General features: G+C 41.6%; 3 protein-coding genes across 5 annotated transcripts in view; 1 reads left to right on the forward strand and 2 right to left on the reverse strand.

Moving 5' to 3' along the window:
* The window catches only part of ALDH18A1 (aldehyde dehydrogenase 18 family member A1), a 36489-nt gene extending 35685 nt beyond the window's left edge, over positions 1–804 (reverse strand). For both annotated transcript variants that reach the window (XM_082765118.1, XM_082765117.1), the window contains exon 1: positions 70–804. The gene's annotated coding sequence lies outside the window, so the exon portion shown is untranslated. The remainder of the gene's footprint in view (positions 1–69) is intronic.
* TCTN3 (tectonic family member 3) lies at positions 709–17608 on the reverse strand. Of its 2 annotated transcripts, XM_082765121.1 has the most exons (13): positions 16738–17608; positions 15874–15995; positions 14327–14457; positions 13892–14000; positions 13698–13816; positions 12019–12054; positions 11539–11613; positions 11303–11428; positions 10110–10205; positions 9754–9851; positions 9031–9193; positions 8146–8283; positions 709–4852 (listed from the first exon to the last, which is right to left on the reverse strand). In XM_082765121.1, the coding sequence occupies exons 1-13, from the start codon at positions 17067–17069 to the stop codon at positions 4631–4633; spliced, it is 1767 nt and encodes a 588-aa protein (XP_082621247.1). In that variant the 5' UTR covers positions 17070–17608; the 3' UTR covers positions 709–4630. The 2 variants fall into 2 exon arrangements, with proteins under 2 accessions (XP_082621247.1, XP_082621248.1); XM_082765122.1 differs by lacking the exons at positions 13698–13816; positions 13892–14000; positions 14327–14457; positions 15874–15995; positions 16738–17608 and adding an exon at positions 13308–13324.
* A 1732-nt stretch (positions 17609–19340) lies between these two features.
* The window catches only part of CFAP46 (cilia and flagella associated protein 46), a gene marked incomplete at both ends in the record, with an annotated part of 73005 nt that continues 64367 nt past the window's right edge, over positions 19341–27978 (forward strand). The window contains 5 exons of the mRNA XM_082764624.1: positions 19341–19389; positions 20075–20199; positions 21059–21190; positions 24355–24419; positions 24947–25111. Of these exons, the coding sequence (XP_082620750.1) occupies positions 19341–19389; positions 20075–20199; positions 21059–21190; positions 24355–24419; positions 24947–25111 (536 nt within the window). The remainder of the gene's footprint in view (positions 19390–20074; positions 20200–21058; positions 21191–24354; positions 24420–24946; positions 25112–27978) is intronic.

Raw genomic sequence — 27978 nt, forward strand, 5'->3', positions numbered from 1 at the left:
CGCGCGCCTCGCCTCACCGCACCGCTTGCGGCCCCGCCAGCCGCCCCCGAGCTCGAGCTCCACACGCACCTGGCCGGGCTCCTGCCGCCGGCGGCGCGCTCCGGCCGGGGGGAGGCGCTCGGGCGGGAGAGCGCTCTGCGGAGCGGGCCGGCGGCAGGAGGCGCGCTCCGGGACAGCCGGGGCCGAGCGGGACGGCGGCTGAGCACCGGCGGCTCCGCCAGCGGCGCTTCCCGCCTCCCTCCGAGCTCGGCCGAGCTGCTGCTGCTGAGGGCGGGGGCGGCGCTTCGGCGGAGCGCGGCGGGGCCCCGTCCCCGCACCACCCCCTGGCGCACCGGCGGCTCCTCCCCGGGCTGCGCCCCCCGCCGGGCCGCGGCCGCAGGCGCGAGGAGGTGCGTCCTGGGGACTCCTCGCGCGTTGACCGAGTCTTCCCGCTGCAGACACCGCGCCGCCTTCGAGCGCGAGCGCTGCGGAAACGGCCCCCCGCGCCTCCCGCTTGGCCCCCGGGGCGCGGCGATAGCGAGGCTGCGTGAGACAGGGCCCGGAGCTGCGCCAGAGAGACCCGGCGGTCGGGGCCGTGCCGGTCGGTCTCGGCGGTCCGGGCACGCTTCGGGTGCGAGGTGCCGCCGGCAGCGCCGTTTGTAACACGGCGGGTGGGGCGCCCCTTGGCGCTCGGACACGATCTTTTGAGGAAGCCCGAAAGCGTGTTGGAGGATCACGTTTATTTATTTTTGATAATAATTCTAAAAGTGCGTGAATAGGCAGTGGCTTAGTAGAAAAGTAAGTTGAGCCTGATGAAAAAGGCAAGCACAGGAAACGGCACGTGGGACACCTCTCCTTTTGCTACAAGCCCTACAGTAGCAAACGGTGGCTAAAATTTGGCCACATTTAACGGAGTCATTTCCTTTGCGCCTGAAGAAATCAGAAGCACGCTATGGAGCTGTCAGTAATTTTAACATGCCTCCTTTAGTTTTTCTACATTTGCTTTAGTTTTTCTGTATTTTCTTACATTATAGAAAGAGGGATTGCAGAATATGTATTTGGATTCTTACCATATCTGTTTGCCTGAAAAAAAAAAATCTGTGATAAAAGCAAGGAGCTGTCCATAAGAATATTCGGAGTACCACAAGAATAAAAACATTCACCAATATTGACTCCCACTGTGGCAACAATAAAACAACCCCATAGAGAAATCTTAATCAAAAGCGGGAGGGGAGCCTAATTCACATAGCTACTGACAATATATTTTATTAACTTTTGGCAATTCCACTTCTAGTTTGTAGTCCAACATTGCATACTTCACTTGGACAGTGTAAAAACAGACTTACAGCCTCAAAACATGACACACTGGAGAGGTGGATGCAGATAGAATACTAACAGGAGAGGAATTACACAGCATTGTTTCAGTCCTTTGACACAGATGTGAGGTATGTTCATCTGATTCGTGTCAGTATGGAACAATGCTAGGGCCGCATGGTATGATGAATGTGACCTTCTGTCTTACCTACCCTTGTATAACGACAAGTCTAAGAAAAACAGAGTGGTTAATGTATATAATTCTTGTATCTTGCAAAGGAATGTTTTAGCAATTTGTGTCAATAGAGAGCTTGAAGGGAAATGTATTTGTAGACTTTTCCTTGGAGTCTCTGATATCTGGGGGGGGGGGGTTCAGAATAACTGCTAACTATTATGACTATTGCATGGGACACTATGCAAGTCTTTGCTATCTGGCCAGGAGATTAAGGAGACGGGGAGAGCTGAAAAACAACTAAAAGACAAAGCTTGCAGGGGACGCTGCACAAGTCTCTGACATACAGCCAAGTCGGACAAAGGAGAAGGACAAGAGGGAGGAAGACTATGAGCCTTCAGCACGAGAGACCCCCAGAGGGACCACCAGAGACTGATACGCATGCTCCAGTAGGAGGGTTTGGATTCCGGAAACTAATTATAATAACCCTGTTTTTTTTTAGAAGTAGTAATGAATATGTATCAGCCTAGGAACATAAAAATCAGCTGCTTGATGTAACTGGTGTGCGTCCTGGTGGAGCAGAGACTCCCGGCGCACCCAGCGCTGTTTGCTTACCTCTATTCCTTTAATAAATTGTAAACTTTGATTATAGTCCTATTTTGAAAACTGAGCCATTTATTACACAGAGTATATAACACACCAGTCAAGCGCCCATGGAAAACAGCATATTTACATGCCTCTTTGGCATCCCCCACTGAGCGATTTCTGCAGCAGTTTCAGCTGGGGCTTTACAAAAAATATGCCAAACAAGAAACCCTATTCTACATATCTGGCATAAGAGTCTCCTGATTATTTTATGAACGTTGCCTTGCGTGACACTGTCATACTGCTCCCTGATACTCAACTGGTAGAGGTCATTTAAGTTCAGACAGTAGGGGGAAATACAAACACAACAAGGTAGACACCAACATAAACTGTCATAGGAAATTGTGGACTCTAAACCCTACAACTATGTGGTATGGAACATCTACAATTGAGCGTACCTTAAAGCAGGCTTGACCAAGTTATGAACAATGCTATTTCCAGCTCTATTTTCTGTCATAACGGTATTTCAGAGGAAGCAAAAATGTGCTAGAGAAAGTGACATATTAGAGGCTAGGAATATGAAAGAATTGTAATAGTAAGGTGACACATTATTACAGCACTTAGCTGTCTTTGCAGCTTGTAGAATAAAAAAAGTCCCTGTAATCACCTAATTGGATTATTGCAGTAAGCCAGAAAAAAAGCTGCCATATTCACCATGTTCTTTTAATTAAAGCTGTGTCCTGACACAGCAGCGTGATGACTCGCAAGTTTCTCCAACTGACTCTTTCTTCAATTAAGTTACTCTCACCCATAAATTAACTTTGTGGATTGAAAAATACTAGGGGCATAAGAGGACATGATCTACTCTTCAAATGTGTGCGGCTAAAAGCTTTCCAAAGACCTAGAAGAGGCTTCTCAACCGTACCTATCTAATATAAAAGCTCATTGCTGTACTGGTACTATCACCAACCCCATCTAACACTAGAACATACGTAGCCTGCTTCAGAATCAGGAGCAATGGAAGCAGTAGTCACTTGAACAGGATTCTGTCCAAGCTAATAATCCATGCAAACAATCAGAACGGATTTTCCAAAGTTAAATATGTGAAGTTACTCTCTAATATGCATGTTTTATACTGGTCATGTTTAGTTTTATCCAGGTTATCTTCTTTGATGTCCTGACTTAAAAATAAGAATTTTTCAGTTTATTTGTACACTGCTCTGTTTAAGTTATAATGAAGAACAGCAACAGAGTTATGCTAAATGCAGTATTAAGTAAAAAAGCAACAACTTCATTTTGTCAAAGGCAGGCCAGATTTCTCTTTTTCTGGCCTATTATTGATTCCACTGGATTACTCAACATTAGATGTGGCAGATTTTTCCATTTGAAGAATTTAGGATAAGTAATAAATTCTTTGCTAAAATATACAGTAGTTAACTTAATGGAATGATTGAGCAGATTTCCTTAGTCTTTGTGATTCAGTGGGTCAGACTAGATATCAAAATGATCACCTTTGACTTTAAAGACAGCAACTTACAATCTGGTCCCAGATGAGTAGGGTACTCACACACAGGTGAGTAAGGTATTGCAGTGATCTTTAGTCCCATCAACTCCTCCTAAAATAATTGATGTTGTCCTTTAAGACTGTTCACAGCTCTCTGATGTGCCACCTAGAACTTCAGTGGCTGTCATTACATGTAGAGCTAAGTAGTGTGGCTTTGTGGTGGACTAGTCAGTACTAGTTTAAAGGTTAGACTAGACAATCGTAGAGGTCTTTTCCAACCTGAACGATTCTAAGATTATCAGTCTTGTTCCAGTCTGGAGCCACAGGTGAATGTTTCTTGAGTAGGAAAAACTGTTCACTCACATATACACATGAGCAGGAAGGAAGCTGTCTCAACAAACAACTGTAAAATTCAGTTACACTTCAGTCCGTGCAATACCTCAAATTACATCGCTTAACGTAACACTATTGCTAATGCAAACAGTGATTAAATCAAGAAAATTTCAATTGAATACCTATACTTGAAAATACATAGAAAAATAATTGTCACACAGTCATGGCTGTCACAAAATAAGGACAGCTCAAAGGTGACTGGCAGACACGCCCACTCACAAAATAACAATTTGGGTCTCCTGGGAGACATCACATATTTTAAGTGTTCTGTTAGCTCCACATAGAAAAATCAGGTGCTTCTCTAACAAGATGAGTGAACGTAGCTCCACAATGCTTGAACTGAACTTCGCTCCTCTCTCCACATTCATTGGTTTAGAAAGCACTCTTGGTTTCTGAGAATAAGTTCATTTTAAATTCCTCCTTCCCGCTCCTCATACCTGCAACATCTCTCAACAACTCCCATCCCTCCAGAATTTCACTTCAGTGAGGTTTACAGAACATGCGTATGGAGAACAGGAGTGTGAGAGGACACAGGACAGAAGCTAGTCATGTGGCTTAATCCAAGAACAGAAGGCACATACATACCATAGGCACAGTATAAGAACCTGAGAGGAAAAGTTTATGATCTGAATCATAAGATGAATGTGTTAATTCACTTACTGAACTCTTCTGTTTGACTCTCATCAAAGGCAAAGAATACTAGACAATATTAGAATCAACAAAAAATAGGCAGCAAGATCACCTCTGTAGCTTCTTTCTCCATTCAGTACCACCTTGAAGGGGAAAAAGAAGTCAAATGGGAGTTTCCACTGTATTTTGGGCTGGCCATGTGGAGGTTCTGGCCATTCCGTCATGTCAGCGAAGGTAACGACAGTTGTCAAAGGCACTAGGCTCACGTCTAGGAGCTGTAACAAAAAGGAAAGTACAGAGTTTAGCATACCTCACTCAAAAGATACGTTTCCCAGATAAATTACCTAATGGTCACTCAAAATAGCTTGCAAGTTCCAACAGTAGTTCTTCATATCCTCTTCGTCATGTAGTTTTCATGAAATGGTACAGAGAAGTATTTTAGTGGGGAAAAAGAAAACTCAGTATCTTCACAGTGCTGCCCTTTGCCATTTTTAAGATGAAAACTGACACCTTTCAATAAAAGGCTACATGAAAGATTAAGGACTGGTTGTGATCCTGTAGTTGACCTTGGGTCTTCACAATATTTAGGTCAGAAGAGTCAGGATGTAATGTCATAGCTTTACGTGTAAACCTGGATTGATTTTTTTTTTCCTCCATACAACTCAACATCTGTTAAGAGCTGTAGACTCTGAGCTGCCAGATAAAATGCAGATCATGAGAACACCTTGACGGATACATCTATTACACCATAGGTACACATCTTTCCTCTTAAGACATCTGCCAGTGGAAATCCAGATATATATGTATAGAAAGATATACATACATAATTAGTGGAGTAACTCCTTTCTCTAAATTGATGCTTAGCAGGTAAATTAACAGCACAGGTCTCAAGAAAGATCAGTAGCTACTGTGCATTGTGTTACAGATCTCCAGATTGTATGCAGTCTCCATGCTCTGCTACAGTAAGCCTTCTATTCAGAGGAAAGGCACATCTGCTAGTTGGTAATAAGAACAGAAGCAACGCAAGCTTTATTTTTCTAAATAACATTTGAGACAAGATCACCTTTGAGCAGCTCATTGCTGCCAGAAAAGGACAGGACTGCCACAGAGTTTGATCCTTTCCGTAAAATAAGCCAGGGACCCAATATATCAATGAGTTTCTTTCTCATATTTTATGATATTGTTTCAGAAAGAAGATAGATTGGTAGGTCAGTTGGTAGACAAAACAGGGGACTGAAATTATCCTAAGCCCTCAGCATCTTTCTGTTTCAACAGAATGCTGTAAGAGAACACACACGCACCCTGAGCTGAGGATAGTTGCATGACTAGCTTGGTTTGAGATAAGACCACGTTCTTTTGGCAGGAGCAATCTCACAACCTGTCACCACCTCCCAGCCATTTCCCAGTTCCGCATTGCTAGCCTTGAGATGGAACCTACTGGCAGTATGCATTTTGTGCTAGTACTGATTTAAGCCAATCTGTGAAATCACTATCTCATTTCACTTTTCTGAAAACCTCAACAAGATTGCCTTTAGAGCAAAGTGGTGCAGAATGCATTCAAAGAAGCTCCAGGATGGAATTCACGAGTCTCAAGAGAAAAATACCAAGACTCTTGATGGATATAAGTTCTTGTATCAACGAGTAAGCAGGCGCTGTCTCTGTGATGTATATCAGAATATCCTAGATGGCCCTGAAATTAGTTACAACTAGAAACATACATTCTCATCCATTGATACAAATACTTCCAGCAGATTTATGATCCAGCTGTCTAACTGGTATAATGCAGTTCAGATGGCACTTAGGGGAATTAATTTTCTTCTCCTGCCTTGTTCCAGTTTTGTCCTAGATGTGGCTGAATGATTCAGCTTTTTATCAATTTCACACATCAGGGTTTGACACTGGCATTACTACTGGCTTACGGTGCCAATGTAAACTGTTCCTAAGACAGGTACATCCTAAAAGGATTTCTAAGGCTCTTCGTGTCATTGCTAAAATGTCTTTACTAACAACCCTGATTCGTGGATTGCCACTCATGAAGTCATTACTGATTTTAATGGTGTTTTCTGCTGCCAGGAACTTCCTTATCATTTGCTTTGCAACATATCTTTTAGCCCTAAAGTTGCTGAGCTTCTCTCTCTGATGACCAGCTATAGAACCCAAGGAAACAGCTTAAAGGGGCAGTTCAGGCTGAATATCAGGAACAGGTTCTTTACCGAGAGAGTGGTCAGGCACTGAAACAGGCTCCCTAGGGCAGTGGTCACAGCACTGAGCCTGCCAGAGTTCAGGAAGCATTTGGACAATGCTCTCAGACACATGGTCTGATTTTTTGGGTAGTCCTTTGGGGACTCAGGAGTTGGACTCGGTGATCCTTGTGGGACCCTTTCAACTCAGGATATTCTATGATTCTAAAGTAATTAGCATCAGTTGCTCAAGCAGATGAAATCTGAATCTCATTATTCCTGACTCGCTAATCCATATTGAGAGATGTCCAACCTGCACTTTTACTAGGAATGAAGACAGAAGCTATATCAATAGAGCCATATAATAGCTCAGATTTAGAAATTATCTGCCCAATAGCAGGCAAGCACGTGGGGAGTGGTGTCAGCTTGCCTCAAGGTAAAGTATGTCTTACAGGGTAAACATTTTGCTGTCATGTTCTTTTAAATTACATTGCAGGGAAGGGAGACAAAGAGGAACCATGAGACGTGGCCAAACAAGTGATGTGAAGTCCCATTTGGACTGAATCTGAAGTTCAAAGAATAGTAGTATATCAGACATTTGCAATGTCATACCTCATTGCCATGAAGGCATGATGGACAGGTGTCAGCTGTTCCCCATTAAAGCTCTTGCAGAGAAGTATAAGCCTTGAAATACACATGCTGCCCAAAAGATTTTGTCATCATGGGAATGCAGCCTTGCACCAAAATGGGATCCACACATACTCAAAAAAAAAAAAACTATTCACTTTCCTTCACAGTCCTGTTAGCTCTACCTTCCTGCTGACATTAAGTAATCTTCTCCTAAAAACTTGCTTTCTGGCTCATGATCATTCCCCCTAATTCTTGAAACCTACCACCATCAGAATTAGACTCTTCCTCATCTGCCTGCTGGTGATTTCAGAACCCCTAGAGCAGTAGAAATATCTTCCTGAATAGATTATCAGCAGGCTGTGGTGTTTGTGAAATAAAAATCAAGATAAATTTCATAGCAAGGCTTTAAGGGACAAGATAAACAAGTAGTTGCTGAACTTTTATAACAACTATATACTGAATATAGTTAAAAGTTTAAAGTTTGATTCCTTAACTGGCAGAAGGTGATTTGGGGTTGGAAAGAAAGTACCTTTTCCAGCTGTATAACTGACTGAGGACAGTATCAATAAGACTATAAAATCACCTTCCTCTGTGGAGCTGTTATATATAAACTCTTATCATTGTAGCCAGACCACTGCTACAGCTCAGTAAATCACAACTCAGAAATATCAAGACCATTTGATTCTTTGGTTCTTAAATAATCTGTGAATCCCATTTAATGACTTCTGTGTACAAGAGAAGGGTTTTAAGTTTCATACCTTTAGAGGGTGACACTGATAAGAGTACTGTGCACTCAGTACTTGAGCTTGAGGGTTGGACAGGAGGCCCACCTTAGTCCACAGTATCTGTATATTCAGTGTAACAGGAACCATGCAACAGGAAGTACAGTTCATAGCCTGAAAATAAAAGGCAACCCAAGCATCTCAATATAGTATTTTAAAGATTGAAAAGTTGAAAAGGACCATTATAGTCAAAGTCTAACATTTTGTGTAGCAGAGGTCACAACTTCAATGAGTTACTTCAGAACTAACCCCGTAACTTCTGGTCAGGTCAGCTGCACATTTTAGAGCTATACTCATCTTGCCGTCATCTCATTTCCAAATAGAATTTGTCTCAGCTCTATCACTTGGATTTTACATTCCATTAGGCCATCTCCTGATAGATTAAAATGATCAAAACAGAACTTCCCTCTTCTATAAATACTTGGATCGCAAGCTCTTAACTTTAGTTAGGTAATGCATAAATATCCTAGAAACTAGAAAATCAGAAAGGACAATAATAATATAAGCATCAAATTAATGGGAGTAACCAGGTAGTTCTAGAAAGCTGTCAGAAAACTAGGTAGTGCAACGCTAGATTGAGTATTAAACTTTTTTTTGACTCTTTGAATATCAGGAACGGGATTCAAGAGAGATTAAATCTATCAGTTCTTCTTTTGTTTAATAAATATTCTAATAGTAAGAACCTTAATAAGGATGGCTGTTTACAAGGCACCTGATATTCAGTGGATCATCATGCAAAGAAACCAAGCCCTGATGAACAAGACGGTTCTTTTTTTTTTTTTTCCCATCACTCATCCTCCTCAAACTAACACAAAGATATAAAAAACAAATATTCAGATGGTCTTTTTACATTTACATTACCTGTACACTGCAGTTCTGAATCAGAATGGTTGCCCACTCTTCTACCTGGGTTGAATGAGCACTGCTAGTTATAGCAAGGTCCTCTGCTGTGTTCATCCCCTGAAGAGCCTCATATAACTTCATCTGGATGTAACTGCAGTTACTTTCTTCTGTTTGGGGTAGGCTGGAAATGAAATAGAATTACAGCTTTCAGAAAGCGCTTTCCTGGGCAGAAGCAGCTGATATCGAAACCCTTCATTGGTAATAGAATATGAAGTCAATAGAACCATTACAGAAGTATCAGTATTAAGCAGGCAAAGTTGTAATCCTTTCTGCAATGAGAAGCAAGAAGAACATGGCAGGATAACACATGATGCGGAAAACTGACAGCTTTTTAGCTATCATATCACCTCAGTGTCACCCACATCATCAAATCAATCAGTTTTTAAGGTTCCATTATAAATCACTTCTCAAATACAAACGCTACTCTTGGCCAAGACATGTTGCCAGACCAAAGACTCAGACCTTCCCAGAGGGCCATCACTATGTGCAAACTGCTCTAGATGTCCACCATCCCTCTGACAGTCTAGTCCTCTTTGGAGTAGATGAAAAATCTGTAAAGAACCCTTGGTGACCTTAGGGAAAGCGCCTGGCTCCACAGAAGTGAGGGAGAAGCTATGGAAAAAGGTGCTGAGTGAGAGTCTTCCAAGTATGTTAGTAAGGGTGACTGCAGCGTGTTCTTACCTGAGCTTGCAGCCAGTCCTCATATTTTTTCCAAATTGTACCGTGTGTCTGAGGAACTGTGAACAACTTCCATCACCCTCACTCCTTAAAATGCTCATCTAATAGACTGCATGTCAAGAAGCCAAACAAAAAACTACCAGATAATAAATGACACCCAACTTTTATTTAACATTCTCCGTAAACCACATTCCTCCTTAACCCTACAGGGTTTCCTGACCAAAAGGCCTACTGATAGCTGCAAAGTAATATTGAAGTATGCCCTCACAGGTAAAGGTAGAATCTCAAGAGTCCAAACAGAATAGTACCAGGCGTCAAGAAACCCAGAGATAAATAAAACTTGACAGCAGAAAGGATACATGCTGCGTGGCACCAGTGTTTGCAATCAGCAGTGGTGCTCCAATGATAAAGCCAGGGTTTCCGCTTCTAGGCAATGTATGAGATGGAGTCCTGGTCTATCAAGAGGCAAAGGGAAGAAACAAAGCAAAAGAGAATGTTATTGGTGATAACATTTTCCTTTTTTCCTTTGAGATTCATTTTTCTGAGGAGACCAAATTTGTATTTGCAGAAATGTAGATGCAATGCATTTTTGGAGTGACTAAATATGATACACTCCCAAAGCCTCCACTATTTGTTTCCAAATAGTGCTTTTGACCTGACAAGTCCATCAACAGTCCAGGAAGCAAAACGAACAAACAAACTAGATGTCTTTATCCTGACGTATGCACTCTACCAGGATGTTTTTTTGAGACATTGAATTGCTCAGTATTTCTCTCTAAGGAAGCAGATGTATCAGTTTTGGCAATTCTGCAGATTATCTGCAGAACAAGCTCTGCCTTAACCTTGATTCTGAGTGGCAGATTCCACTTCTACATTATTTTATGGAGGTAGCCTCTAGGGATAATTTTAGCAAGGTTGCACTGCACACTTAACTCCTGAGGTCACACTAACTCCTGAGGTAACCATTTATCCAAATTCCTCCACGGGAGAAGGCTTATATGAACTCTAACACATACTAGCATTTCCCAGATGTCCACCCCCTCCAGAATAACTCTTATTCTCACTGCACAGGCAAAATTTAAAAAATACCTGGATTAGATTTAGCAACTTTCATAGAATATCCCAGGTTGGAAGGGACCAACAAGAACATGAACTTGTGAACAAACTCTGAACATCTTGGATACAGTATCAGCTCCAACCCTTTCATTCATCATCCCTCTGCCCTGCTCCCCCAGAAAAAACAAACAAACAAAACACACACACACAAATACAAAGTAAATAAAACAACAACAAAAAGCCAGATCAAAATTACTAGCCCCTTCAAATTTGCTCAAGTGTGCATGCTTGCACAGAGCCTGTTCTACTAACACAGTTTACTTGAGATCAAAGCTATGTCCCCACTTCCTTCGAGTACCAGCTATGTACCAGGGTTCTCATGCTATCATACGACTGTGATGCTGTTCTTATCTTTTCACATTTCTCCATACAAAACTAGTTCACATGCTACAGAACACAAACTTGGCAAGAGCTCAGGGTGGATGGGGGCACTGACCCAGAAGTGCAAAGTGAAGTGCTGCTGCAGAGAGACTCCTGAGTTCCCAGAGATGTTGGTCACTTTGAACCGGACAGACACACTCTGAATCCCACGGGTGCCATTGAATTCTATTTCATAGATCACCTGAGAGTCCAATTCAGAGAAGAATCAGAGACACAGTCAGGTAATGACTTTATATGGGTAATGACTTCAAGCTGGTGTTGAGCTGCCCTAAGGAAAACAGGTTGACATACCTCAGAAACAGCATTGTTACATGTGTTGTCTTTCATGTAGGGAGCTCTAGGTGGTGTGACTGGGATGATCTTCACCTGGAAACAGTAAGCATATTAACAAACAACAACTGTTTAAACAGAGTGTGCCTTTTTTACTCTTTTCCACTGCTTTTCTGTCAAAGCTGGATTTACTTTCCTGCTGTAGCTGAAATCTGGGGATATGTCACTCTGTTCGAGATGCCCAGTTTTTCCTAAGAGAACAAGCTATTTCCCTAACACCAACCCCACCCATGCTCAATCATTTAAAAGTACACCTTGCCTTATAACCCTGTATTTTGTCTATGTCACACTTACAAAAAATCTTGTTTCAGGCACAAAATATTTCCACTCTCACAAGTTGGCTTTCCACTCTCACTCATGGGCCTTACTATGAATGCCTAATATTCCAGATATATTTTATTTCAGAAGCAGAAATTACTTTCATTAGCAATAGAGACTGACCTTCATGGACTCCACAAGAGTGCCATCGATTGGAACCTGGGGAAAACAAACAAACCAACAAACACCACCAAAAAACAACAGTTTTGCTGGGTTTACAACTGCCTAAAGTCATGAAACCATCATTAAAAAGACCTTAGATATTACATTGACAAGAATGACTGATTATTCCACATATGTAAAGTTTGTCATCCATTTGTGTTCTAGAAATCACAGACATACTGTACTGAATATATTTTTAGATCAAAAGAAAACTTTTATTATTAGCCTTATTCTTTTTTATTTGGGGCTCAGTAACAAAGCAAGCCCTGAAAACATGAGTTAAATTTGGTCAATGCAATACTCTCTACTACAATTATATAGATTTATAAGAGTATTTCCAACTGAAGGGTAAGCTGGGCCATTAGTCTTAATAAGGTGTTAATATTTATATTGCTCTTTTATCTCGGAATACCAGAGAAAGTGGTGAGATGTTCTTATGCTAACATTCAGCAAGACCAGCATGATGAACCCAGAACAAAAAGCTGGTTATTTTGACATTACTCTCAGCATAAATAATGGGAAAATTGATATGAAATTCAATCTATGGATGTACGAAAGCAGCTCTGCAGAAAGAGATCTAGCAGTCCTCATGGCCACCAAGTCAAACATGAATCAGCAAATGTGCCCTTGGCTAAGAAGGCTAACTGTATTCTCAGCTGCATTAAGCAAAGTCTTGCCAGCAGGTCAAGAGAAATGATCCATTCCCCTCTACTCAGCATTGGTGAGGCCACAACGGAAGGGCTGGGTCCAGTTCTTGGCCCCCCTGTACACAAGAGACTAGATGTGCTGGAAAGAGCCCAGTGGAGGGGCATTGAGATTATCAAAGGACTGGAGCGCTTTTCCTATGAGGAGGGGCTGGGAGAGCTGGGACTGTCCAGCCTGGAGAAGAGGAGGCTCGGGGGAAATCTCATCAGTGTATATAAATACCCAAAGGGTAGGTTGCAAAGGGGACAGAGACATGCACCTATCAGTGGTGCCCGGTGCCAGGAGAAGAGGCCATGGGCACAAACTGGAATACATCTAAACACTTCCTCCTTAGGAAGGAGACTCAAAAGCTGCTTGGATGTGGTCCTGGGTAACCTGCTCTTGGTGTCCCTGCTTGAGTGGGGGTTGGTTAGACTAGATGACCTCCAGGAGCCCCTTCCTACCTTAACCATTTTGTGATTGTGCAAAATAAAGATAATATAACTGGCATCCAAAATGATTTTAGAGAGAACATGTTGTATCAAAAAAAAAAAAACACCCCTTACTTTTTCCTAGGAATATACTTTGCTTGGTTGATCAAGTTGATGGAAGAGATCAAAATACTTTGATAAACAGTCTGTTTAAAATGTAAGAGAGTTGTGGTTAAACTGTTCAAATTATGAAATATTGATGAAGTACCTGTTCTATGCATTAATAACTAGATAATAACTGAAGTTTATTGAAAAGTACTTGGGTGTAAAAAAAAAAAAAAAAAGAAAAGTGATGGATTATTACTGATTACTGGGACATTTTTAACAGGATTTCTAGCAAGAGGGGTATAATAATCAGAAGATCAAGGGGTACTACATAACTTGAAAATAGAGTGATTTGGTATCTGAAGTATCAATGGAAGGCAATGGAAAGATGCTTAGCAAAAGAAGAAATACAACATGCACCTTTAGCACTGTGAAGTCACGGTAGTATGAGGCAGCATCTAGGGCAGGGTCAGTAATGCAGCTCTTGCTCAAGTTGGTGAAAATCCGAGTACAGCTTGTGCTTTTACTTTCCAGGAAGCCTGAGTTAAGAGACATTGTCAGCTAAGACACAACAGAAGCACACAGCCCTTAGAAACGCTTTCCCCTTTACTAACCAGCAGGATTTCCATCAACACAGAGTCCACTGACTCCCATTTTCACTGGTTGTCTAAGCATACTCAGTGTAGATGATGAATCAAAATAGATTAGGATTGGATCACCAGCCTGAAAAGACAATTCGGAGAAACTACAAACAACATCACTGTGGAATAGTAAGGCCAAGTGCAAGGTAACGACATCCTCAGGGCAGAGAGACAAACTGAAACTTCTCCTTAGTGCACAGCCAGTTTTATCTAAAATGTCTAAACTACATACAAGAAAACTAATTAGAAACTTTTTACACAACAAGGAATGAAAAGAACTGAAAATACTGTGGTTTATAGGGGAAAAATATATGAGGAATATTTAATTCTGTTCTCGTTAGGTCTCATTACAGACATCAATAGCAAAGGCATATCTGCAAACTGGTTGCTATCTTTTTTTCAACTCACCCGGTAAAAGGCAGAAAACGATGGCTGGACTTGTGATACTGCTAAGAAAGAGAGTCTGCCGTACTTCTCCGAGAACTTCAGAAAATCAGATTCTCTGATAGGCTGTGGCTGCTGGAAATAGTTCAGCTTTGCTAAAAGGTGAAAAAAGAAAAAAAAATTCTACCAACGTAAAATTACTAAAAAAGATAGTTCTATGAAAAAGTAAACATTGTGCTAATATTTTTACAAGGGACAACTTCAGTAATTATAAGCTAGATAGTGCCTTACAGTAATTAATCCTTAGTAAGATTGCTAACAGACTAATACGAGCTATGAACAGGAGGATGATATCATGGGAACTACTTTGTACTGTTTCTTGAGAAACATGTGTTGATACACATACGTGATTTTCTGAAATTGTGAAAACTGCTTAAGGCAACTAGTTTAACATGTGCTCTCATTTTTGTAAGATGCCCAAGTTGGCCCCTAACGATGTTTTAATGATGTTTTAATGACAAAACAGCAGCAGTATACATTTAGTAAAAGCAACATTAAATGGATTAAAAAGTAATTAAGGCTGATAAACTTTAAAGTAAGTATGAATTGTGAATAGACATCCTAAAAAGACAAAATTCTACTGGTATCTCGCAATGATGTCTTCTTGTCCCAGCGCCATTCAGTAGTGTTACAGTATTACAATGTTTTAAATTATTACTGCTAAGGCACTATGTCATATAATTCAGTCAAATGATTAAGGACATACTAAAGAGATTCATCCTGATGGATTTGTTTGAACACACTTTTTAACACATACAAACATTCAGGTAACATCTACAAGGATTTGAAAGGTGGACTAAGTTACAGGACCCTTCTTTGACTAGTACCCGGACCAGGTAACCTCCTAAGCCTCTCCCAGCCTAGAATGTTCTCTGATTTTATGACACAAGTCCAAAGTAGATGGGACTGTTGATCAAAACTCCCAGACACGAGTGTCAAAAGAGAAAATAGTATGTGTTCAAACATGAGCTCCTAAGCAATCTCAATGAATGCCAGTGAGCTGGACACTGAATCAGACAAACAAAATGCATTGAGGAAAGCAGAAGGAGAAAAAACATTATTGACATGCCCTACTAGGGTATGTGATCACTGCAAATCAGTGACAGCAAAGAAGGAAGTATGAAAATAAGTATATCAAATGAGTAATTCAAGATAAGATAATAAACCGCTTTCTGAAAAGGATAATAGGAAGTTTTTCCTTCCTTTCCTAATAGGAAAAATATGACAGATGTCAAACTTTCTTTACTGCTCTAAGTGTAGCAAATTAAGGTGTCTTAGATACAGAAACAATTGCTAAAGAGTGATTTGTGTTTAGCCAAGGGAACACTACCCTCAAAATGAGGGCAATGATAATTTTTTGTCTTCAGCGATGGGATGGTGATTCCCTATGGTCTCTCAGAGACTATAACAAATGAAATAATTTCTAGCAAATATAGCATGTAAGTTTAAAAAGAGATTCCCTAAGCAAAGGCTATCTATGAATTAAGTTAATGGAAAGAGAAGTTACTTACAGTCATCCAGCTGCACACAGAACAGCAGATCATGTTCACCAGGGACAGAAATGGTATCAGTATGATAAGGAGTATTAGTTCTGAACACAAGCGATTTTTCCACACACACTTGATTCACAGACCTGCAAACAGACACACCCCCCAAAAGAACGTTAAATAGACTTTTCCTGTAGAATTTAACTTCTTGCACTACTAAATGCCAACAACAAAACACAGTATTACTTTTCATCTGCTTAAATAAGTTACTGTACAGTTTGTGTTCATAATCAATTATAGAAAGCCTCCTTTCCCACTGTAGTAACTCTGTGGATACTCTCTATTTGTTTATTTAGAAATCGTTCTGAGATTCCTTGGAACTAGAAGTGGTAAAGAAATCCAGTGTCTGTGTCTTACAGCTCCTCTAGGTTCTTTCCAAAACCACAACCTGGAAATTCAGGGCTCTGCCACAGATTTCACTCTCCAACCAGCTGAAAATACCCTCCTCTCTGACAGAATCTCTCGGTCTCTAATTGCTCTGCAGGCTCCCTCCCGGTAGGAAACGAGTTCTTTTTTCCTCAGGTAAGGCTCCCTAGTTTCCACACCACAAGCCATGTCACAGAGCAGTCGAGACCAGCTTTACCCGGGCCGCTAGAACACCTGCCATCGGAAGCCTTTCCGAGCCCCGTCTCAGAACCGAGCCGTTCCCCCGGTGCGGGCAAGCAGGGCGGCGGGACTGGCGGCCGCGCCGCAGCTCCTGCAGCCAGCCCGAGCCGGGGCCCCGCCGCCCGCCCCTGTCCGCGCCTGGTAGCCCCGGGACGGCTTCCGCCGGCACGGCACGGCACGGCACGGCACGGCACGGCAGCGATGGGAGGCCGGCCCGCCCACCTGCTGCCGCCGGTACGGCGGGACGCGTCGACAGCCCCGGGGCGGCGCAGGCCGCAAGTTTCGGGCCAGCTGGCGGCGGCGGGGCGGGGCCGGGGCCGCGGGGGTGCCCGCGGGGCCCGGCGGCGGCGGGGCGGCGGGGCGGGGCGGCCGCGGAGGGCGCCGGCGGCGGGGATCCGGGTGCTGCCCCAGGCCACGCGGTCGGCGGGGCCTCGGCGCGGAGCCGTCGCCTCGGCTCGGGGGGCCGCTCCGCGCGCGGCCCCAGCGGGCAGCTCGGCGGCGGCAGCCAGCCGCGCCAGCAGCAGGGCCAGCAGCACCCCGCGGGCGCCGCGCATGGCGTCCCCGCGTCGCCGGGAAACGCGGCTTCCGCCGCGGGGCAGGAGCTGGGCGCGCTCCGCCGCGCGTGCGCCGAGCGCTTGCTGAGCGCCGCGGCTCCCGGCGGGAGAGCGCGGGGCCGCCTGCGGGCGCGATGGGAAGCGGGGAGGGGCCGCCGCAAGGGGCGCGAAGCGCCGCGGCGTCGCCCGGCTCCGCGGCGGGAGGCGGGACGGCCCCGCGGAAGCGGAGCTGTGCCTGCAGGCAGCCGGCTTCCTCTCTCGGCCGGGACGGGCGTGGTCCCAGATGCACGTCCTCTTTTTTTTTTTTTTTTTTTTTTTTTTTTCTCGTTACGTTAGGGTTGACAATGGAAAAACAATTCAAAATAAGCGGAGGATATTAATGTTGCTGTCAATTTCACTGGGATGAGAATTCACCACAGTATAGGGCAAATATCTACGTAGGCATGCATTTCTGTTTCAGAAATTGCCACAAAGTCGCTACAGAGTTTTCTTTCCTCTCCCTCCCAAAGCTGTCTCATGATTCTATGAGACCATATATTGGTCTGTGTAGTTACGTTAGGTACTTAGGGTACTTAGGTTTACTGTGACCTGCCATGTGCCACAATCCAAAAGAGGAGGGCTACACCGCACGCAGGTGTGTAGGGATCAGCAGCAGTGAGTTTGAAGGATTTTGTAATACACAAGGTGTTTTTTTATGTAATACAGAGGTTTTGTTCATCTCACGAGTTTTGTTCTTGTTTATTAACGTTCATACAAGCAAGGCAGTTTGTTCTTTTTGATGGGCTGTGTGGTCAGGAGTAGGCTGGAGAACAGCTAGAGAATAGGAAGGTGTCTAAAGCTGAATTCTTTCCAGGTTCTTGAATATATTTGTTTCATATGAAGCAGCACTTCATAAACTGAAAGGTCTACTGTCTTGAAATGTACCGTATGTGTCACTTACTCAGTAGCTGGGCCTGAAGCATAAGAGTTTGATGCACTTACTGTTTTTATCGGCTTTCACCCTACTGGCCTCTCATAATTCAGATATAGATGACTGCAAGAAGTGTCTTCGGAAACTTAATAGCAATGCTGTCCTTCTGCACAATGCGTTCTGTCTTCTCAGGGCTGCAACATCCTACCAGTGCAGAATTTCAATTTAGCTTAAAGTGCAAAGGGTTTACATTTAAATGTTGGATTTACAAGTTTAAGTCCATAGATAGTCTTCATGACAACAGTGTTATGCAAAACAGCGTTCCACATCTCAGCAGCTGGAGGGAGAGAGAACACGACAGCTTCAGTCCTTCATTTGGTCTGTCAAATGGCAGCACGTCCAGATTTATTTTTACAGATTTATTTTGTTACAGATTTATTTTTTTTCTGTGCTTTTTTTGTTTGTTTTGTGTTGTTTTGACTGTATCTTTTCTGCAATGTTGTTCTCTGAAGGTTATTTTTTTATCATAAAATTGTTCTTGGCCGATATACTGTGAAATGACTAAAAAGATGCAAAAGCCTCGAGTCTTGGAAGATCACTGTTTGTAGCCTGCAGCTTCCTTCTGTGTGGGCTGATATGACCCAAACGTCGCTCGGCACTTCATTCTGCTCCAGCCCGAAGCTGCAGGCACTGGTGGCCTGTTTCAAAAGGTTTCACGTTGGAAGCTCTATAAACAGCAACCAAAATTACTGGTGGTAGTGCTTCTCAGCAGTAGTTCTACCTAAAGGAAGCTATCGGTCGGTGCCCTTGTTAACCTGAGTCCGCTTGTGCAGTGATTTCGTACAGCGTATGCGTGGCGGTAAGCATGCATTAAAAGCTCGAGAGCATTTGTTTTCACGGAGTGTGCGGGATTTCTGCCACGGCGCACGCTGCAGCAATAGCGCTGCCGACCAGCCGCGGCGGGCTCTTTCCGAGGAACGGGCCGTGACCTTCCCCGAGAAACGGCCCGCACCGCCCGCGGGGCGGGGACAGGACCTAGTCGCTAGGACGCGCGCGGCGGGAGCGTTGCTAGGACGCGCGCGGCGGGAGCGTTGCTGGGACGCGCGCGGCGGGAGCGTTGCTAGGACGCGCGCGGCGGGAGCGTTGCTGGGACGCGCGCGGCGGCAGAGTCCCGCTCGGGCAACGGCGGCCGAGCACAGGGAGGCAGCGCGGCGGGGCCGCCGGAGCAGGCGGGGGCTGTCGGGCGGGCCGACGGACGGAGGACGTGCCCTGGCTGCTCTCCCGGTTGTGCGGCAAAGCTCTCGGAAGAACTCGTCGGCAAACGGCTCCGGCGAGCTTGGCAGAGCGGCGGGGGGGGCGACATGGACGTGGCCGTCCGCGAGCGGCTCCTGGCCGCGCAGAGCCGCCGAGGTGAGGGGGTGCCAGGCTGCGGCCCCGCACCACGGGCGCCGCGGGATGTGCGCCTGTCCCGAAAAAATCGTACGGTCTTTTTTTTTTTTTTTTTTTTTTTTTTTTTTTTTCCCCAAACGCTTTAATTGTGCTTCTTAGCCTGATTTTCTGCCAGTCAAACTTACTTCATCAAGCAGCCTTACGGACCCAATTCCAAGTTGCTTTTTCAGCAGGACGTATTCTTGGGGCCAGCGAGTTGCAATTAAGACCTTCAAAGTGATTTACTTTATTGTTTGCTTACATCAGTGATTTTAAACTGCACCAGAGTTGTTAATGCTTCATTTTACAACTGCTGCTGACTTTGAACAACATCTGCTTGACCTTTTTTCCCTAAAAATTCATAATTTTGGGGCAATTCCTAATTAAAACCTCTGGGCAGTTGCCCAGAGGAGCCGTGGGTGCCTCACCCCTGGTAGTGCCCAAGGCCGGGCTGGGGGGCTTTGGGCAGCCTGCGCTGGGGTCAAGGGTCCTGCCCATGGCATGGGGGGACCCGGGTGGGCTGTAGGGTCCCCGCCAACCCATCCATTTTTGATTCTGTGGTGATTTCTTTCTTTAAAGGAGGAAGACGGTGTTACACAGTTGATCTGAATAATGCAATTACATGCCTATTGGTCCATCTTGAATCATAAATTATCTATTACTTTAGATGTTCAGGCTTTGAAGGATGCTTATGAGTTGATCAAATCAGCCTGTCAAGGGAGATCTACACTTGACTCATCAGATAACTTCAGCACAGACTTATACGTTCTGTGTGCTGAACAGGCATTTCAGGTTTGTAATTTAGTTAGTTTATCTGTGTTAAAGTTATTACTTAAATATTACTTTCCTTTCTTTTTTTTTGCAGAGCAATTGTTTTAGCATGCATTCCTTGTTAAAAACAGCCTCTTCCCTGAATCATCACTTTTTTATAATCAGTAACCTGTGGTTTATAAAGTTTATAATTAGTCCAAAATATATAAAGCATACCATTGTAATATGAAATAGTTTTCCATGTCCTTTTTTTTTCCTTGTTGTCAACAATATAAACTGTTTATGAAGGGTCCCTAGTGGACCAAAAGAAGGAAGAATTGCATTCTAATTATGAAAAACTGTCACTTTTTGAGCTGACTTCCATAACATATGGTAGAGGTTCTTAATTTTGAAGTATTTTATAATTCTCAATCCATGGGTATAAGTGATTGGAATTGAAGCAGACATAGTTTCTAATAAAGTAACTTATTTTTTTCCAAGCAGCAAGCCACCCAAGTGTTTTCTGTTGTCTGAAAATAGAGGTGCAGCGCTGACATCCATGCAAAATCCTGCAGCCTAATATACATACTTTTTTTTTTAATCATACAAGAAACTTTGCATTTATCTTAATTCTATTAATGGCTGCTAAAAAATTAAACTTTTCTGTATACTGTAAGGGATTCTATGACTAAGTGATTCAGGAGCTGTATTAAATAAAGGAAACATTTTTTAAGTGTTTGGAATGACAAAATTTCTACCTTTAAATTTTAAGAAAACTTAATGGCCTAGTGGAATGCAACTTTATGATATATTGTTTTCATACTGATAATGCTGTTATGTGCTACACAGTTAGAATAAGCATTCATTTAAAAAAAAATAAAATGCTTTTTTTTTCTCTTAGCTGGGATACCTGCAAATTAGCAGTGACTGTCTAGAAATGTATTTTAAAGGAAGATTTCCTGTAAACCAGTTTATTGGTAGAGCATATTTGTGCCAAGGACAGTTGCACACTCCACTCTCTACAGATAATTTGGTGAGAAATGATGAAGGTTGTATTATATTAAGTTACATCTTAAGAGTATTCATTCTAGGTTTTTATGTATTGCTTTTAATGCAAAGCTTTCCGTCATTTAAAACATACAAAGGTCAGTCATCAGAACTCTGGGAAAAATCAAATAGAAGTACATTAACGTGTTTGGGAGTAAACAAAGCTATCCGCTGAATTGAACTAATATAGCAAATATGTTCGGGAAAAAACATCAACACATGGAAGGTTTTTCAGAAGGTCAATAATTTCAAAGTTAACTTTTTCACTATTAAATCATTATGATATTTTCAGATCAAATTTAGTTGTAAGCAGAAAAACAGTTGCAAAATGTTTCATTCAAAAATACACTAAAGGTACCTCAGAGAGGTCGTCCAGTTCATTTCTCTCTTCAGTTGCCTTTCAATGTAGTGCTTTGGATGTGGCTTTTTGAAATGAGAGATGAAACTTTCTGGTAGCAACTCAGTAGTATACTTCTGCTTCTAAAAGCTCCTTTGTGCTAGTATTTGGTTATACTCTGTACATGATGAGCAGGTCTTACCTCCTTCTGAATTTCAGATGGAGTTGGACCTATTTTCTGTCTTGAGTATTTCACTATTCCTCATACTGTCATCACTTAGCTTTGACAATTTCTTACCTAAGCTCTGAACTGAAATAGCTTTAGCAGGTGTTAAGCATTTGTGTAATTTGCATTCACAAATCTCTCTGATGGATAGTCCCATAGTTTATTTTAATAATGTTTTTGAATTACCCTTCAAGCTAGAAACTTTTCCCTAACATGGTATCCATGCTTTCTTTGCCTTCTCAGAGCATGTGTTATCTTTCTAAATTAATCAAACTGGTCTGTGATGTTCTATAAATGTCAGCCAAATTTTGCTGTTTTCTTCTTTGCTCTTGTCAATTTGATAGAAGTTCAGAATCATTCATGCATGTGCAATCCCAGCTGTGGCTCCCTTGTGACATATGTTCTAATGTGCTTTTAACGTACACTTTTTGTAAGTTGTGAGGATTGTTCACTGCTGTGTTCCTAGGTCATTTATGCAACAGTGAGCGGCACAACTACACATGGTCTACCACTAGTAATCATCTTTCGTTTAGAAACCAGATAAAATTGTCCTTACTTTTGGTTTACATCCTGGGAAAACCTTGTTAGTCAACTAGGACTCTTACATTCTTATGCACTAGTTGTGACTATTCTACTTTCACATCTGTCACCTCTCAGGCTCTTAATCCTGTTTTTCCCTTTATCTGGGGAGTTCCCACTCATTGCTCAGTAACCTTTTTACACCAATCCCAGAATCCAGTAAATCAGTCTCATCTCTCCTAGAGTTTTATTATGTTTTGTCACACTATACAGAGCCCTTTGCCAGCATCCCCTTCTTGCCCACCCAGTTCCACTTCTGCTTTTCTGCTTCCACTGTGTCTTTCTCACAGATTTTCAAAAATCCCTTCCTTATGTGACCAAATTCTAGTTTCTCCCAATTTTATTCTTCTTCACCAGATTTCTATTCCTCTTGTACCTTCGCTTTTCATGATATACTTTTTCTCCTATCTGTTTCTCAGCCACAGTCTCTTCAGTTAGTTCTAGTCTTCTCTAAACACTGTATTCCTTCCTGTCATCATTTGTGCTCTCAATATACATTTCATTTTACAAGTATCCCATCCTGTTATCCAGCTCTTTAGGTTCCTTATCTTTACTTTCTTCGCTTTTTCCCTGTCCTAGCCTGATCACTTTGGTGCTGAATGGCTGCAAGATAAAAACCACTGAGAGGACCTCTTAGGTCGGTAGAAAGCTGTTCAGCATAGCTTTTTGCAGTTCTTGGGAAAGTCTTGCTCAGTCCATGTGGAAGCAAGCTCACTCTATGTGGAAGCTTAAAGGAATGTTATACATAAAACGTAAAACATAATTGAACCCACATATATAAATTGAAAATGGATTTGCAGCTTACTGGATTTGACTGCTGTTTCAAAGAAAGTATGGAATGGTAAAGGCTGGAGGGGACCTGTGGAGGTCATCTACTCCAAGCAGGGCCACCCAGAGGTGATTTTCCAGGACCAAGTCCAGACAACTTTTGACTGTCTCACAGAGATTGTGACTCTACAGCTTCTGGGCAACCTCTGCCAGTGCTCAGTCACACTAACAATAGAAAAGTGTTGTCTTGTGTTCGGAAAAAACCTCCTGTATTTCAGTTTGTGCCTATTGCCTCCTGTCCTGTTGCTGGACACTACTGAAAAAGCCTGGATCCATCTTTTTTGCACCCTCACTTCAGTAATTTGTATGCACGGATAAGATCCTCTGAGACTTCTTTTCTCCACGCTTAGCAGTCCCAGCTCTCTCAGTCTTTCCTTATAGGTGAGATGCTCTAGACCTTTATTGACCCTATTTGTGGTGCTTCCCTGGACTCTTTCCAGTATGTCCATGTCTCTATTGTCCTGTGGAAGCCCACAACTGGACCCAGCTCTCCAGGTGTGGTCTCACCAGTGCAAAACAGAGGGGAAGGGTCACCTCCCTCAGTCTGCTGGTGACACTTGTCCTTATGCAGCCCAGGATAATGCTCACCTCCTTTGCTACAAACTCACATACATAAGTTACTGGCTTATGTTCAAGCTGGTATCCACCAGGCCCCCTGATTTTTGTGTTTCTGTTTGTTTGTTTTTCCTGAAAAGCTGCTTTTCAGCAGCATTGACGATTAAAAGAACATGCCTGACAGCATTCAGTTGACAAATGATTATGAGTATGGCATGTTGGAACTTTTCCGAAGAAAATGATACCTAAATTTTTTAATGTAACAAACCAATATTTTTTTCCTGGCTTTCATCTTGGAAATTTCTGAGCTTTCTTTGCTGAAAAATTTAAAAGGACCCAACTTTACAGCTTTGGACAATTTCAGTCCTAATGATTAAACTTTGGCAGAAATTAAAGAAAAAATAGTCTGAAATTTTGAAATCTGGCAAGCATGGTAACAGGCAATGCTACTGTTTTTCAGTTGTTCTGGTGTATGGCAACACGTTATTATGACAACATGTTTTATTTGAGAATGGTCTGAAAATAAACATGATGAAACATGAACATATTGAAATATGAAAATAATGTATTGGTAATTCATAAAGGCTATGTACAAATTTCCTAAATCATGTTTGCTCTATTTTAGGAAGCATTTGAAAAGTTCGTGCTGTTTTTTATGAAAGCAATAGATTTTGCAACACATGATCAAAGGTAGGACCTCCTGATAGTATTTACTCTTTAAATCTCAGGAGATGTTAGTGAGTTAGGTTTTCATAGGTGTTTGTCTCAGCTTTCCACTAGATAGTCTTTTTTTTTTTTCCTTGATGGATTTCCGTTCCGTTTTCTTAGTTTATTTCTTTAACTACTGTGCATGCTGTGACAGTATAGAATACTGTAATAGTATTAAATAAACAGGATGAAACAGACTGTTTAAACCTGGTAGGTATCTCAGGGCTTTTCTTCCTCTTTTATATTTATCCTCTGGAGGAGGAGAGCAGCATTTTAGCTTATTTTAAGTAGTTAATTACTGGGTAAAGTGTAGTCTTAAGAGTTACCTTACTCTTCCTATGCTGTACGTGTGCTCAAAGTTTTGAGTCAAGGTTAATTCAGGAACTTCAGTAGGAAAAGTTCAAATTTTTATTTCCTAGGAGTGTCTTAAAATTCTTACTCTGTAGTTTCAAGTTAATCTAAGTACATCCTCCATTCTTGATTCTTCTCTCTCTCTTTTTTTTTTTTAGATACTATTTTTTGATATATAATGCCTCAGTTCTTTATTGGCAATTTGTGAGACCATATCTTAAGCCTGGATTCCGCTGTTACCTTGTTCCCAGCTTGTCTCAAATTGTTAAAGCATTAAACCAAACTGATGAGCCAGACAGTGAATGGAGAGCAGAACTCATGATGTAAGTTTAATTTTAATTTCCATATGGGTATTCTGTAGTCCTTTTGTGCATGTGGCTGCCACCTGAGGTAGTTTTTAATAATGTTTATTTTATTATAGAATCATTTAGGTTGGAAAAGACCTTTGAAATCATCAATCCAACTGTCAGCCCAGCCTACTGAGTTCCATCACTATAATATGTCCCTTAGTGCCACATCCACACATCTTTTAAATACCTCTAGGGGCAGGGAACTCCACCACTTCCCTGGGCAGCCCATTCCAATGCTTCACCACTCTGGGAGTCATAATTCATAACATTTTAACAATATATAAATATACACATAATTCTTCCTTTTAATATTGACTTTGAGGTTAAAATGTTAGTAGCAGATGCAGTCAGACCCCAAGTCCTATCTGAACTGTCACAGTCATTTCAGATATAGTGTTCAACACATTGCTTATGTGTAGTCCTTTGAAGTGAGGAGAAATACAAACTCCAGTTTTCTTTAAGAACCTTTTTCTTCAGGTAAGGAAACATAATGTTTAAATAGACAATCAAATATCTTCTATCCTCTTCTATCCTCTGATACCTGATGAGACAGAAACAGCCTGGTAAAGCTGTGAGAGTGTATCTTCTAATTTACTTCTTCATTCTGAAGATTTTATATATATCCTTATCTTAGTTATCTTTCTTACTGTATTTTCTCTTGTTAGTCTATAGCTGTACGTTGAAATGAAACTTTAAGAAAAATAAGTTCAGTGAGCAGAATAAATATATTGGAAGTGCAACATCAAGAAAACAGAGATGAATCATCACCAGTAGTGATGTTTTTGTGTTGTTGTGTGTTTTTTTTTTCATGTTGTTAGCCACATGTTTTAAGTACTATCTGGTTCTGTATGATTCTTACTAATGTAACTAGTTCAGATCAAGCCTTTCTCTTCCTAATTAGTTTTATATGTAGTTTTCTTCAATATTAAATTAAAGGCTACTTGTACTAATTTGAATAAACTGCTTGGCCTAATGTTTCAAAGTATAAATGAAATAGGTCTTTTTTTTAACCAGTCTTATGACAAACAGAAGTCAAAAAGTTATGTGAAAGAGAAACTTGCATAAACAAGGCTGCTAAGTTTTAAACTGGCAGGTTTTCTTTCTGGTAATTATTGAGAACTAAACCTCCCAACAGGGTGAATTCAGAGAATATCTTTAAGCTTTATGCAAAAAAAAAGAAAAAGAAAATTAAAATTAGAAGTCTAATAATTTTTAGGGAGGAGATTAGTAATCCAGGGTTGGATAAAAATGTGTTACTGACTCGTTTACACCTATGTCATAACTGAAATTTGTTAGCTGATTTCTGTCCTATTCAGGAAATACCTAGCTTTTTCTGCATTTGTAGTGTTAAGATGTGAGTATAGTGTAATTTACACTGAATTAAATAATTAGCTCTAATCAGAATCTTTAGCAAATGGTTTTCACTGAAGACAGTTTGTGGCTGAAGAAGTACATGGTAGTTTCAAGGACAATCAAAGGTAGTTTCACTTCAAGGACAGTCTTACTAAGCATGACTGAAAAGTCCTTATGGCTTGTAGAAGACAGTGAAAAATACAATTTGATTAAATGTCATTTTAAAAGACAGATAGAATCACAGGGTTTTTAAATAGTATGTTGTTACTTTCTGCTATAGCTGTTATTTTTAAGAGACTGAAGAAATTGCTACTTTTTGATACATCGCGTTCAAATATTTTTTTCCAGAATTACAGAAAGGTATGTTATAAATAATTATCACTATCTGTTGGAAATTTCTTTCTTTTTTTGTTTGAGCTGTGAGTGGTCTCAATCTGACTTCCCTTTGTGTATGGAACAGTGTATATACCACACACTTACAGAATCCTGGAATCATTCAGGTTGGAAAAGACCCTCATAATCAAGTTCAACTGTCAACCCAACGTACTGAGTTTCATCACTGAACTGTGTCGCTTACTGCCATGTCCACATCTCTCTTAAATGCCTCCAGGGATGGGGAATCCACTACTTCCCTTGGTAGTCCACTTCAATTCCTAAGCACCCTCTCCATGAAGAAGTGCTTCCCAATACCAAATCTAAACCTCCCCTGGTGCAACTTGAAGCTGTTTCCTCACGTCTTGTCACTTGTCATCTGAGAAATAAGACCGACACTCTCCTTTGAGGTAGTTGCATAGAGCGATGTGGTCTCCCCTCAGCCTCTCTGAACTGATAGCATCTGATTTGCATTCTGATTGCAATTCGGATTTTACTGAGATACACATTTTAAGAACAAGAGCTATCTGTTAGATAATTTGAAGTTTTTGCTGATAAGAGCAGATATTTATGGACTGAGCAGCACATGTTGGCTAAGAAATTCATTAAGTCTATGATCACTAAAGAAAAGCAATATTAGAAGCTTAGTCATACTATTGAGTCTTTGGTATTCAATTTCAACAAAAGAAATGGCAAATTATATGCAAAACCCTCATAAAAATAAATTAAAAAAACAATGTTGGTTGAGCAGAAACTGAGAGTACTGAGGCATGAGAGTTTTTTTTGGTGAAGACTGAAGCAAAGCAGGCAGAGTGCCTAAGTCTTCTAGTTTACAGACTATAAGGAAAACAGAAAGTTATAAATTGATATTTATATAATGCCTGATTCTGATATTAAATTAATTTGCCATTGATGTTTTTTGGCTCTAGAACTGAACACAGAATCAGGTTGTTTTTTGTTTCTAAACAAGATATAAATGGAAGTGTTTCAAACAAACAACCGAACAAAAAAAAAAAACAAACATTCCAAAAACTGTGCACTATTGGTACTCTGATAACAATTCACATTATTACCCATTATTACTAATGATGTAACGATATCAGTTAACAATGATG

The sequence above is a fragment of the Aythya marila genome (genome assembly GCF_965140915.1).
Source record: "Aythya marila genome assembly, chromosome: 7".
Lineage (NCBI taxonomy): Eukaryota > Metazoa > Chordata > Aves > Anseriformes > Anatidae > Aythya > Aythya marila.